This window comes from Siphateles boraxobius, unplaced genomic scaffold (assembly GCF_051911475.1).
Source record: "Siphateles boraxobius isolate OS27281-9 unplaced genomic scaffold, OSU_SipBor_1 7, whole genome shotgun sequence".
NCBI lineage: Eukaryota > Metazoa > Chordata > Actinopteri > Cypriniformes > Leuciscidae > Siphateles > Siphateles boraxobius.
In genome coordinates, this window is record NW_027509197.1 from 1,564,906 (window position 1) to 1,579,939 (window position 15,034).

The 15,034-nt window shown below is 45.4% G+C and overlaps 1 protein-coding gene across 1 annotated transcript in view; it reads left to right on the forward strand.

Annotated features, from left to right (window-relative positions):
* The window catches only part of LOC143723674 (uncharacterized), an 87,532-nt gene that overhangs the window by 54,599 nt on the left and 17,899 nt on the right, over window positions 1–15,034 (forward strand). The window contains exons 22-23 of the mRNA XM_077216377.1: window positions 1,560–1,733; window positions 1,873–2,043. Of these exons, the coding sequence (XP_077072492.1) occupies window positions 1,560–1,733; window positions 1,873–2,043 (345 nt within the window). The remainder of the gene's footprint in view (window positions 1–1,559; window positions 1,734–1,872; window positions 2,044–15,034) is intronic.

Here is a 15,034-nt window from a genome sequence, read left to right on the forward strand (position 1 = left end):
AGCTCTCCATACCATCCTCGATATGTCAGTGGATCTCCAGCTTCCTGGCGGACCGGCAGCAGCGAGTGAGACTGGGGAAACACACATCCAGGACTCTCACCACCAGCACTGGCGCCCCTCAAGGGTGCGTTCTCTCCCCACTGCTCTTCTCCCTGTACACTAATGACTGCACTTCTAAAGACCCCTCTGTCAAGCTCCTGAATTTTGCCGACGACACCACTGTCATCGGTCTCATCCAAAACGGTGATGAGTCTGCTTACAGACTGGAGGTTGATCAGCTGGCTGTCTGGTGCAGTTACAACAACCTTGAGCTGAACACGCTCAAAACAGTGGAGATGATCGTGGACTTCAGGAGAAACAGCCCAGCACTCCCCCCACTCACAATCATGAACAGCACTGTGGAAGCAGTGGAGTCATTCAGGTTCCTGGACACTTCCATCTCTCAGGACCTGAAGTGGGACAATCACATTGACTCCACTGTGAAAAAGGCCCAGCAGAGACTGTACTTCCTTCGCCAGCTGAGGAAGTTCAACTTGCCACAGGAGCTGCTGATTCAGTTCTACTCAGCCGTCATTGAGTCTGTCTTATGCACTTCCATCACTGTTTGGTTTGGTTCAGCTACCAAATCAGACATCAGGAGACTACAACGGACAGTCCGGACTGCGGAGAGGATTATTGGTGCCCCCCTGCCATCCCTCCAGGACCTGTACTCTTCCAGAGTGAGGAAGAGAGCAGGTAAAATCATCACAGACTCCCCTCACCCTGGACACCACCTGTTTGAACTGTTACCGTCAAGACGGCGAATCAGATCACTGGCCACAAGAACATCTCGGCACAGGAACAGTTTCTTCCCACAGGCCATTTCCCTCCTGAACAGTTAACACTCCTCACAAGGCATACGCCCTTTAAGTGCAATACTCCCACTGTTTAGTGCAATATCCTACAACTCAGGTGATACTTATTTGTAGATTTTTTTATTTATAATAATCAAAACACTGTAAATATGTTCATAGTTCATAATCTGTAAATCTGAAAATGTCTATTCTGACTAAACCCAACTGTGATACTTTTATTCTCATATATTTATATTTTTATTTTTTATTCTTATAATTTGTAGTATTATGTTTCTTATTGTATTTGTATATGTGCACTGGAAGCCTCAGTACCAAAACAAATTCCTTGTGTGTGCAAGCACACTTGGCAATAAAGCTCTTTCTGATTCTGATTCTGATGAAATGGCAGCATCACAGATGAGTGCTGTGACAAGCATCTGTAAACAAGTCAGAACGAACGAATGTAAACACATAAGACACACAAACAATAGTTTACAACAGTGTAGTAGCCAGCTTAAAAATTCACCATGTACTGTATGAAGAGATTTGTGCTTACAGTATATGCTGCATGCTTTTTTATGTTCATTATATGCTGTCATTTTCATTTTGGTTTAATCTGTTGTTACATTTTTTTTTTTTTTGTAGTGAATTGTTCTACTCTACTTTGCTACTCGTTCAGGATGGGAGCTGCAAAAGGCATCTAATCTGTAATTCTGCTTCCTGTAGGTTTTTGAAAAGTCCTGCTGCAGAGGAAGCGTGTGAGTATCTCACTAAAGTTCTGGGTACAAGTCCATTACTTCTGACAGAACTGGATCTGAGTGAAGATAAACTAGGAGACCTGGATTGGGAGAAGCTCTCTACTCTTTTGATGGACTCTCATAGCAAACTGGAGAAAATTAAGTGAGTGGACGTGATTTTAGGGATTAAAACATCTCTGATTATCCCTTATAAAAGCCTGTCAGTCACATGTGTGAGCAGATATGAAGACCTGTTGATCTGATGTGTGTTGTATAATAAACAATGCTGTTTTTGTGTTTAGGCTGAATAATTGTGAGCTGACAGAGAAAAGCTGTTCAGTTCTTGCTACTGTTCTCTCCTCCAAAACCATCCTGAAAGACATGAACCTGAACAACAGCCGTCTGCTGGACTCAGGAGTCAAAGAGATCTGTGAGGGACTGAAGAATCCTGTGTGTGAGCTGAAGATACTGAAGTGAGTACAACATCAGATTCACTCAACACCACAAGAATATTATATATTAATTCAGCCTGCTCACCTTAAGAAGTGGTAAACATGTACTGTAAGAATATACTTTTTTTGTTTTTGTGTTGTAGACAGGGGTTTTCATTCACTCATTCATTCATTCATTCATTCATTCATTCATTCATTCATTCATTCATTCATTCATTCATTCATTCATTCATTCATTCATTCAACAGTGCATAGAGACACATTTGTGCATTTTTACACAGAAATCATGAGTCATTATTAACCTCATAACAGAGTTATAACTAAACAAAAATAAAAAAAATATTGACAATGAAATAAAATAATTATAACATTGGTTCATAATTGCATTTTTACTGGGTTAATCATCTTGGGTCTAAGGTGTTTTTGGGGTCCGTGAGATGTTCTGACATGCCCTGACATTTATGCTTTTTTCAATTGCTTATAAACATATTAATGGCAAAGGTGTCATTACACTCTATTCAGCACAAACAGGGCTACCATAATATGTGAGCAACGTGTATGTACATGTTTGTATTTTGAGAGAATAATGTTTATGCATGGTTATTGAAAAATACTGAAATAAGGCCACAAAACATACACTTAATATGTATCCACAAGACTTTTGACTAATGGATGTTGTCGCCTTGAATTTTTCCTTTAAAATTATTTGAAAATCATCCTGCCTAATCATTCACATAAAACAATACATTGACTTAAATTGTGTAAGACACTTTTTGTTTGGAAAGACAATATGTGTGGGGGCGTGAATGATCATGAATAATGCTCTGATTCACACCTGAGAAGACAATGACCTGCATAATGAGCCGCATAATGAGCCTTTCAGTCAGGTGTGTCACTGAGGGGGTACCACAAGAAAGAATGCGAGGACAAAAGAAATATATATATATATATATAACAATATTGTAACAGGGTTCAGTTGTTATGGGAAGAAGGAAGCAGGAACAGATGAACATTCAACACTTTTAAAATAAACAAATACAAAACTGAAAGTATAAGCCAGCAGCCCCTCACGGATGACTGCTGGCCACATAAAACAGAAACAAAACACAACATAAAATCAGGCCTGTTCCTCTCTCGATCTTCACTGTCGTTGCTCCTCCTTTATGCTTCCACTCCTCCGTGAGAGATGCGAGACTCACAGGTGTCATTCATTTTCACTCACGCCACCGGCCTCGCACCGTTCTCTCACGTCCCTCGGCCTCGTCCTGCTCGCCACAAATATAATCCAAATATAAATGAAAGTCAAAAGCACATTTTTAGTACATAGTCATACCTGGAAATAAATCCTGTTCAAATAGGCTATATGGGCCATTCTACAGAATTGGTTCAAAGTTAGAGTTGGAAACATCTTAAATTTATTTTAAGAAGAAGGCTTACCGGTATATTGAACTATTAAGATATTGTTTACATCTACCTTGTAAATATATTTTTTGCTATTTTATTATAAAGTTTTCACATGTAAATCAAAAACAATAACAATTTTAACAATATTTCAAGTGTAATATTTAGTTTTAAAAAGTATACATTTTATCATACGTATTTCAAAGTTAAGGATTCATTAGTTTGATACAGCGTACATTGGAACAAACACTATAATAACATATTTGACAAAACATACTATATATTTAATATATGAGCAGAAATTGGCGAACAAAAGCTAATTTGGTGTGGCAGTAGTCTATTTTACAGTAAAAACTTAATAATATATCCAAAACTAGTCAACGAAATCTTGTCTTTCATATTTCTTCTGTAACATATCGTTTTTATGATATATTAGGCCATATAAATGTTAATTTGTAGTTTAATACGTTGCTTATACAGAGACATTTTATTTCAACATATTTCAGTCGATTTTTACTAATCTCAGTAGCCTATAGCAATATAGTTTGGGAAAAGCTAAACTAGAAGATGTTCATGTAAAAATAATATGTTTAATAATGTATGTGCCTGTAAACAACAGTTTACATTTGTGCCGTTCATTCATTCACACACAGAAAGGCGATTCAAATTTAAACAGTCTTTTTGTGGTTTACAGACACTATTCCATATCGCGAAAAGAACAATGCACTTAAGAATAAAGAACTTATTATTCACAATCCTCGGATACGTTGCTCCTCGAAGTGAAACTAAACCAGCACTTCTCAGGTAAATATTTCCAGGATTATTATTATGATAGTATTATTCCTCACAGCATCGCAAGAGGACATAAAGTCATAGCTGTCAACCCTCCCGTTTTTTCCGGGTTTCTCACGTATTTTAGCTCTTTTCCCGCTGTCTTCCCGTTTTAGTATTTTCCCGTAAAATATCCCGTATTTTTACGCTCTGATTGTGTGAGACGTACAAGCTCGGGCAGATTCGGCTTGAAGTTGTTCATCCTCGGATGCGGCGCTGCAATCGCTGTTACAAAAAAAGCCGTGCACACAGCAAAGCGAAATGTGGTCTTGCGCACCCAACTGGTCATTTTTGCCGCGCGCACCTTCGCGCTCATGCGGACGCGTCGAGTATAAACCATGGTATAAACAAAGCTTAACCCTAACTCCGTGTCAGCGTGCGCTCTGATCTGTAAAGGGGCACAGACCTCTACCAAATCATCTCCTGCAGCAGCCTCCGAACTTCCGAAGCACCACTAACTCCGCCTCCGTTTCCCTCGTAAGCTGATATTAGTATTTAAACATTCTCTATGATAAAAAATATAACAAATATTTTAATAACACGATTTTGGCGGTTATAGAGTTCTAATGACGGTGTTCAACTATAACCGTCGGTCTCACGGTTACGGTCACACCCCTACACACACACACACACACACACACACACACACACACACACACACACACACACACACACACACACACACACACACACACACACACACACACACACACACACACACACACACACACACACACACACACACTGTCTCTCTCTACCTCTCTCTCTCTCTCTCTCTCACACACACCCACTGTCTCTTTCTCTCTCTCATACACACACACACACACTGTCTCTTTCTCTCTCTCACATATGTAGGCCTATATGTAGTTATAAACTCTTTAGATTGTTAATGATTAGTGCTTTTTTTTTTTAAAGTTTGTTGGTAAGAATCGTGTAAAAAAATCCCTTATTTTGGGGATGGATTCCGGGAAATCTCCCTTATTTTCAATGTTCAATGTTGACAGCTATGCATAAAGTACATTAATCTTAATAAATTTGATGTTTTATCGACCTGATGTGGGCGTTCACAGTTTTGCATGGATTGCCTCAGATCATTTGCGTTTGAATAATGCGCGCTCTCAGCAGGCATTAAGCATTAAGCTTTTTCTTGTTTACTCAACTTTTGTAAATAACAGTTATACTGAGTAATAAAAAATAAAAAATATTTAATTGGGTTAACTTAAGATGGTTAGTTCCCTTTCAGTCGATAACGTCGGACGTAGTCGACGCGACTGAAATGGGATCACGCTAGGGAGCCTATCATCTTCGAGTACTATTGAACGAGCCAATGTAATTGGCGTGCGTGATTCGCATCACACACTCCGCCCCCGCTGCGCGGGTATAAATACGGAAGTGGATGCACGCACTAGTTGCCTTTCGCTTCGGAGCCGATCGTTTGATGTCTCTGAGAGTGCTGTTGTCTACAACGAGCGAGTGTGTCGGTGTTCTTCAGGAAGACTCTCCCAGTGCTGGTGTTCTACAGCGCGAGTGCAGCGGTGATCGCGAGCTTTGAGCTCTCAACTGCTGTTTTAACAGCAACAAATTTCTAAATGTTTGTGTGTGTTGATGGCTGGTTAGAGGGCGGAAAAGTGAGTGCTTCACTGTTTCAGTTCTCTGTTCAGTGTTGCCGCGGTCATTTCCCTGTGTGCTCCGGCACTGGTGACGGTCCTATTTTCTGAAAGAGCAACACGGGTGCGTTTGCGTCTTTTTCAAGATGTCATTCCGCCCGTGCGTTTCTGGGTGCGGTCGTTCCCTGTCTCTCTCTGATGGTCACAACTGTTGTGTCACGTGTTTGGCTTACAGCACGCTGAGACAGCTTTTGTGGACAGCTCATGTTTTCACTGTGGGAACATGACTGTCGCAGTGTTGAGGGCGAGACTCGCCTTCGTTCGCGGAGAGCGAGTCCCCATTACCATGCCCCACCCTCGGGTGCTGTGTGGGATGGGTGACCGGAGGATAGTGTTGGATGTCCCGCCCGGTAACCATTCCCTGTGGGCTCCTCACTCCTCCCTTCCACTGCAACCACTGGAGCCTCCTGTGTTGTCTGCTGGTCCATCTGTAATGGGTGGGCCAGCGGTTTCACTCGGGGCTCCCCTGGAGGACAGGACGCCGATTGCAGCATCAGAGGGTGAGCTGACTTCTGGAGATGATGACTCGGCTGCATTGTCTCCCTCCGGGAGTTCAATGTTGCCCGAGCCGGATCCAGAATTATCAGCTATGCTGAAACGGGCCGCCGAGGCTGCCGGGCTCGAGTGGAACCTCCACCGTGTCCCGTTCAGTCTCGGTTGGAATCTGGAGTTTGGTATCTTGGGGCGGGCCGCGCTGGTTCTCAGCTCGCCGCCCCAGTGCCTTTCTTTCCCGAAATGCATGGAGAGCTTATCAGGTGGTGAACAGCATCTTTCTCTGCCAGAAACTGCCTGAATAGCTTTTCCCCCTCATTACCCTTGATGGAGGAACGGTGAAGGGTTGCGAGGTGTCCCTCCATTGGAGCGGTCTGTCGACACAGGTGCACCTGTGTCCGGCGGCCGCTGCCTTTTGGGGGGATCCTCGTCTCCCCCCTAAGGCCTGTGAGTTTCGTCCGTTCCGACGGGCAGAGCTTACAAAGCCTGTGGGCAAGCCCCTTCCTCTTGCGTGCCATGGCGTTGCTGCAGGCTAGGGCACCCATGGCATGCACGAGGGTAATCCAGACCGTGCGCTCATAGGTGAGCACCGCACTGCATCCGACCTCACCCTCCGGGGTACGGGTGTCGTAGCGTGCGTGATCGGTCTGGCGATGTCCACCTTGGTGGTCCAGTAGCGCCTTCGTTGGCTCAGCCTGGTTGGTATGGCGGATGCGGACAAGGTTCGGTTCCTGGTCTCCCCAATTTCCCAGGTTGGGCTGGTCGGCGACGCGGTGGAGAACTGCATCAAACAGTTCTCTGCCGCTCAAGCGCAGACGGAGGTCATCCGGCACATCCTGCCCCGGTGGCCAGCTGCTGCCTCCACCCGCCGCCGGTGGCAGCTCCTCCGCCTGCTCGTCGCCGTGGGCGTTCTCCGGCCGCCGCTCCTGCTGGCCCTCCGCAGCAGCCTCCACCCAGGCCTCAGCAGGGAGCCGGCCGCAGTAGAGACGCCCAGCCCGCTCCAGGCGCTGCCAAGCCAGGTGGCAAGCGACAGCGAAAGCATTCCGGAGCGGGCCGCCCAGGAATGGATGAGATGCTCTTGGAGTGGCACGATCACTCCCTCCCCCCGGGTGAGGGCCGGGTGGAGCCTTTGTTTGTGTGTGTGTCTGTTCCGCCGCTGGCTCCCTAAAAAAAAAAAAAAAAAAAAAAAAAAAAAAGCGGAGCAAGCGGTACCCACACTTCAAAGAGAGAGCAATTTCATCTGTTCCTGGGTCCCAAGAGGGCCAGTCTGGCGGGTGTGACCCTGTATAGCCTTACACCCCTCAGCTCCCCCTTGGTCGCCAGCAGGCAGCTTGGTGCGTTCGAGGACCCGGTCATCCGCCTTCTCACGCGCCCCCTGCCGCTTGTGGAGACAGGTAAGTGTTGCACAGCACACTAACACCACTCTCTCTACTTTGCTGCCCCACCTCTGGCTCGGCTACCCCGCTCAAGTCAGTGATAGTCATCACATTAGGTGTTGAGCAGACGTGCTCCTGAAAATTCAGTGATATTCATCACACCGAGTGTTGAGCAGTGCTCCTGACTTGTGCGTGCTTATCTTATCCTGCTGGCGAAGGATTTGATATAGCCGCTCCTCCAGCCGGTACGAAGGCCAGTTGTAAACTCGTTCTTCGTGCTACTAGGTGGTGGGTCGTGACCATCTTGGCCCAAGATTGGTCTGCAGCTTTGACCTGAAAGACATGTGCTTCAGATCTCTACCTCCCGCACCGCAGGCCATCCTGTGTGTTGCGTCTAAGGGTGGAGTATCAGTACAGTGTCCTTCCCCTCGAGTGCTCCAGAGCCCGTTGGGTCTTCAGGTCAACTGGAAGAGAGTAATCTCGCCCACGGGCTGAGTATCTCTTTTCTAGTTTTGGAGAGGTACTCGGTCCAACATGTCTCTCCAATGAGAATGTGTTCAGCTGGTGTTGAAGTGAGAAAGGGTCCCACTGAAAGAACTTTCAGAGGCTCCTGGGGTATATGGTAGTCGCAGCCTTTGGCTCCCTCCATATGTGACCGCTTCAGCGCTAGCTTCACGATCGAGTCCCGAGGTGACCGTGGCAGAGCAGCTCACCCTGTGTGACTATAGTTCATCCCGGTCTGCTGCCAAACCCTCTTCAACAGAGCGGCCATGTACAAAGGGCGTGTTTTAACGGGGGCCTGGGCGACCCCCGACTACACGGGCATTCGTGCCTCGAGTTGTTAGACATTGCGACCGTTGCGCAAGCTTCCCCTGCATGTCACAAACTCACCCGTCACCTCCTCCTTGGAGTCAGACGCTTCTGAGGGCGCCTTATTCCACTCCTCCCGCTTACTCAATCGTGCCGCCATCGAGCCTCACGACAGTTATAGCCAGGGCAAGTGGAGACTCCATCCCCTGGGTCCGGCTGGGTCATGACCATTCCGGGGCCGCTCAGTTGCCCCCCCGGTTTTATTTTTCCGCCAGTGTTTGGGTAAACCGAGCGGACTACCCTTGGACAAACACTGGGACTCAGCGGCCCCAGGGGCCCGCAGAAATGCGTTTAACCCCAGTGAGCCTTCTAAAAGTGACTGCGACTCATGGTCGCCTTGCGCCTGCAAGTCAGTGAAATCATCACTCTTCATGTTGAGCAGATTTGCTCCTGAAACTCAGTGAAGTTCATCGCACTCTGGTGTTGAGCAGCAATGCTCCTGTAGCTCAGTGAGTCCATCACAGGTAGCTCAGTGAATTCATCACACGCAGTGCTGAGCAGAAATGCTCCTGGTGCTCAGTGAAGTTCCTCGCACTCAAGTGTTGAGCAGAAATGCTCCTGAAGCTCAGTGAGTTTATCACACTCAGGTGTTGAGCAGTAATGCTCCTGAAGCTCAGTGAACTTGTCACACTCAAGTGCTGAGCAGAAATGCTCCTGTCGCTCAGTGAGGTTCTTCGTACTCAAGTGTTGAGCAGAAATGCTCCTGAAGCTCGGTGAGTTTATCACACTCAGGTGTTGAGCAGGAATGCTCCTGAAGCTCAGTGAACTTGTCACACCCAAGTGCTGAGCAGAAAATGCTCCTGAAGCCCAGTGATCTTCACATGTTGTGTTGAGCAATGCTCCTGTCTTGTGCGCCCGTCACTTGCACCTACGTGCCATGTCAGGAGAGGAACAGGTCTTCATAGTTGCCCCTCATTGGCCCAACTAGACCTGGTTCCCTTCAACAGCCTTCCTGACTTCCCCTGGATTCGGGGACGGGGCACGATGGCACACGCGTTCTTCCCCCGGAGATTCCGGGCGGTCTTACATCCGAACGCGGAGGTTCAGGTGGCTATCACAAGAACATGTGTTAGTTACCATCACTTCTGCGAGCACCCCCTAGAATTGGGTAGCGTGCTTACGCCTTTAGAAGTGGAACCTAGTCGTTGAGTGCGTCTTCTCCCCTGAGGAGATCCTGAAAGCTTTCGATCACTTCGGTGCTCTCTTTCCTGCAAAATGGGTTGCAGTAGGCTGTTTTCCTAAATCACCCTCAAAATGATGTTGCCTCGGTGTTTAAACGACGCTCATCGTGTTGCAGAAGTATGCAGAAGCACGTTCTGATCGTCAGGTTCCTGAGGAGCAAGGTCTTGTAAATCCTTGTGTCCCTCTTTATCCTCTTGGGCCTTGTCCCTGGTGCGACTGCACTGCAGAGACCGCCCCTGAGCCACTGCAGGTAGTGAGTTAAAAATTCTGTTATATCAGTTCTCCTGCTCGCGTGGTCTCTACTAGAGGGTAGGGACTTGCTCGCTTTCGGTCAACGTATTGTGCCTGGAGTCTGGGCCGGCTAACTCTCACAAGCTGAGATCCCGGCTCGGATTGTGCCCAAGGTTCCTACCTCTCCCGTAATAGGAGCAGGTGGTGAGCCTGCAAGCGCTGCCCTGGAGGAGGCAGATCCAGCCCTGGCTTCTCTGTCCGATTCGCTTGGACGTGTACAGAATGCAAGTCATAGACCTCAGACCAGCTCTTCAAATATCTGTGGAATTCAGCAGAGAGGGAAGGCTGTTTCCATGCAAAGTTGCACTTAGTGCTTGCCTTCATTTCGGCAAAGATCCGAGATGCAACATGTCCACTTAGGTGTTGAGCTCCTCTATGATGAGTGTAAAGTGCTCCGCCTGGGCGTTGACGATATACTTTGCTAAACAGATTCTAGAGTTGGGGGCTGGACGACACCTAGTTGAACCGCTGCTTCCCGTGGGCTCCCTTCTCATGAAGCCAGTTTCACCGTGAGCCCGGTTCAAGTGTCGGCTTGCTGCGCCATTCCCCTCCTATGGACTGGATACGTGCGCCTTTCTACTCCAGTTGAGTTCCCTTAAAATTGAACCCTGTTGAGTTCCTCCACACCCCTCCGACGTCGGACGTGCGGAACGTCTGGTGTTAGGCCTACCACTCGTAAGCAGTGTGGAACCTGTGTTAGGCTGGGTCCATATGTTGCGGTCCCTTCGGTGACCCCATATGTGTATTCTTCCACGATACGGCTCCCTGCGGTGAGCCCGTGTCTTCCCTCGGCAGAGTCTCTCTGCCGTCACTGTCCGGTGTGTCTCCCCCCGTCTTAGGCTGGAGCCACCCCAGTGACATTCCATATGTTAGACTGCCCGGTTTCCGCCCAGTTCATATGTGTATTCTCCACATTTCCTCCCTCGGGTTGGATGTGGCTTCCGCAGCGTCCCTTCCTTCCACGTACGGGGAACGCTTTCCCAGTGGTCCTGTAGGAACAGCAGTGACTTCCCTGGCCTAAGCCCTGTCCTTCCCCGCCTTAAGTTTGCGGGGGCATCAGGAGGCTTTGGTTTAGGCACTGGAAGGTGGCAGCGTTAGTGGCGTGTTCAATGGTTGATCCCATTTCAGTCGCGTCGACTACGTCCGACGTTATCGACTGAAAGGGAACGTCCTGGTTGCGTATGCAACCCACCGTTCCCTGAAGGAGGGAACGGAGGACGTAGTCCCCTTGCCACTACCGCTGGACCACCGCTGACCCCGGGTTACTCTCGGCTCCTCAGCGAAAAGCAACTAGTGCGTGCATCCACTTCCGTATTTATACCCGCGCAGCGGGGGCGGAGTGTGTGATGCGAATCACGCACGCCAATTACATTGGCTCGTTCAATAGTACTCGAAGATGATAGGCTCCCTAGCGTGATCCCATTTCAGTCGCGTCGACTACGTCCTCCGTTCCCTCCTTCAGGGAACGGTGGGTTGCATACGCAACCAGGACGTTTTCTGGAGAGGTGCAACTATTTTTTAACAAACCTTTTTAAGTTGAGCCAATTCAACATATTTTGTCTGTAGAACTCAATGTCTAAAGTTGAGTGAACAAAAAAAATCCTATCAAAAATTGATACCAAGTAATAATATGTTACGACTGGAAACTACAATAACATTGCCCAAGTCAAAAACTGAAAACAGTGAGTCAATGTTAACAAAACATTTATTCATAAGCATGTTGAAGGCAAATAAAAATGTAATTTCAATTAGCTGTCATCATGACAAGAACGTTCTTTTTGTTTTATTCAAAGGAATATTTTAACCCAAAATCATAATTATTTACTTTTTTCTGTCTCGAACTCATATGACTTCTTTTCTTCTGTCCAAGACACATAAAAACATGCAGCTTTAATTTGTATTTTCTGAAGTAATACAGTTTTGGGAGAAAGTAAACTATAAACTACCAATTCTTTATAAATCTTGATATCCGATTGTATTCAGAAGACATCGATTAAATCATATGGGTTACATTTATATAAAACATGGTTTACATTTATATTCTTCTCTTTATGTTCTAGAGAATAAAGGAAGCCATAAAAAGACTATGCACTAAATAAGAGTACAAACTGGAATAAATAAATGCTCAATCTTATCCATATGGATTGCAGCTACTTGAACAATAAAGTTTTGAAGGACCGGACTCTTACTGAGCACTTTAGGTCACGACCAATAAACAATTTTTAATTTTGTCAAAAGTGTATTTTAATTATTTAGGATAGTTCACATTGAGGGTATAAATCAAGCCAAAGAGGAGAGTAACAGCTGTGGCAAAGTTCTTGCACATTATCAAGCCCAATCTGCTCTTATAGTACTACAGAGAGGCACCTTATATTTGGGTTTAAGTGGATAGTGGCAACATCATCTTTAAAGATAGTTAAGATCCTGATCTTCTCCCCTTTTGAATGTCTTCTGGCTCTGTATCCTGCAGTAGAAAATAAATCGGTATAAAATTAGGGTCAACTTTTTTAATTACGTTAGACCACAGAGTGACCCTAAACATGTGCTCATGTAACTTCACTTGAAAAGTAAAGGTGGTCATGTTTTTAAGTTTGTTCAAATTAAGCCATAGAACTAAAACTGATAAACTGAATACATCTCCCAATTTCCTGCACCTGTGCTGTTAGATGCCATATCAGTATTAAAGGGATAGTTCACCCAAAAATGAAAATTAGCCCATGATTAAAGGGATACTTCACCTCTGGAAAGATGAATGTGTATTTAAAATGGGTCATTTATGTAGAAGAACTGTGAAATTATTTTTGAATTTGGAGCTTTCTAGACTGAGAAAAGCCAGGAAATTTATTTTTGGCTTATGTGGATGAAAGACAACAACTCCCTGAATGCACTTTCTTCGCTGCCCTAGGAGGCCACGCCTACCGGTAACAGAGCGCAGTAGTTAAACAAAGTCTAGGCTACTAGTGAGTCTCCGTGATGAGTCTGCCCGGGATTTCGAGATCGCCCAAAATGTCCGGGATTCGGCTTTTGCGTTTTACAGTCGCCATTCATCATGTTTACTGTGGTGAGCAGGATGAGTCTGAGGGCCGCGGGAGAACAGCGCGAGGCCGGTGGCGTGATTACTGATGAGCGACACCTGTGAGACGCACCGGTCTCATATCTCACACGGAGGAGCGGGAATTTTCTTATCAATGTTAAAACGCACATCAACCGATCACTTGTTTAGTGTTCATGTAAACACTACATTCAGATTCACCAACCGGAATGAATTCAGTTAGACTGAAACAAACGGTATGCATGTAAACAATGAATGGCGACTTCAGAAAGCAAAAGCTGAATCCAGGATATTTTTTGTACGATCTCGACGGCCGGACATGTCCGGGAAAAAGTCTACGGTAACCCCTACTACTCAGCTTTCTCCTACTACTCAGCTTTCTCCACAGGACAAGAGCCTGCTTGCTTAGCTTCCAAAAAAAAGATGGCTGACACTATGTGTACATTCTGTGAGTGAGATCCCACCCTCTATGGGTGGGTTGAGAACATGCGGGACAGCCCCTACTACTGGCTGTAGTCTTTAGCCTCTGGCCAAAAAAATCCTCAGATGACGCAAAATGACGATTTTTGCATCATCTGAGGATTTTTTCCAGACAAAAAATACATAAATCTCTCATCTCAGGGGGATATGAGGGTAATTTGAAAATACTACAGGTTTTCTACTAATACAAAGCTTAATGCTAAATCCTGAAGTATCCCTTTAACTCACCCTGCCACTATATCACTGTCATTATAAAGATTGGAAGAGCCAGGAATTATTTTAATATAACTCCTAATGTATCCGTCTGAAAGAAGAATGTCACATACACCTAGGATGACTTCAGGGTCAGTAAATCATGGGCTAATTTTCATTTTTTGGCGAACTATTCTGTTGTAAATTTGGCCCTTTTCTTTAATTTTACCCTTTTTTCTAATATATATATATATATATATATATATATATATATATATATATATATATATATATATATATATATTGTACTACATATCCCACAATTCCAAAGCAAACTACACTACTAAATCTAGTGCACTACATTACCCATACACCCCCTGGTCGAGGTCTATTGAATCTATGAACTTCATGTCATGTGAATTACCCAAGGCTTAATCATCCTGAACTTAAAATAAAAGAGAGCAAAGGACTGGTATTTGTCAGGTTTTTTAATCAGACACGCCATCTAGTTTCTGTAGCTCCAACAAACTTTGGATATATTTAACATCTGATATCCAACATATATCTTTACTGTGGGTACGTGTGGCACAACTTCGTTCACGGCCATTCTGATTTAATGTTTTTTATTTTGTTTAAGAGAGATAGGTCACACAAAATTGCACATGCAAAGTGTATAAAGGCTCACATTCCGTGCATCACCCAAACTGATCTTATTGCATCAATGAAGATTGGTTTAAATCACTAGAGTCATATAGCCTGGGTTTCCCTATACTGCCTTTGCACAGCGCGATTTTATTCACGCTGCTAGGCAGTCTGGACCATAGACATCATATAGAGACTAGATGCCCTATTGGCCGCTGTGGCGCAAGAAATGTGGTCGCCATCTTAAACCGGTCATACTCCTATTTGCGTTTTATAGCAGCAGTAGATGCCAGAGCACTGTGCAGCATATTCCAGCTCAAATCGGCAGACCATCACTCGGGGATTACTTTTCACAAGTAAGATTTAACATTTAACATTGCCGTACTATTGGTTGTATTTTGTGAATAAAATATTCAATTTGTCCTGTATCGTAGCTACATGTATGACCTTTGCAGCAAAAAAAAACCTGTGTGAAAATCAGTTCGGTATTCAGTGATATATGATTAATTAAATGCGCTGACAGCTCATTGCACCTG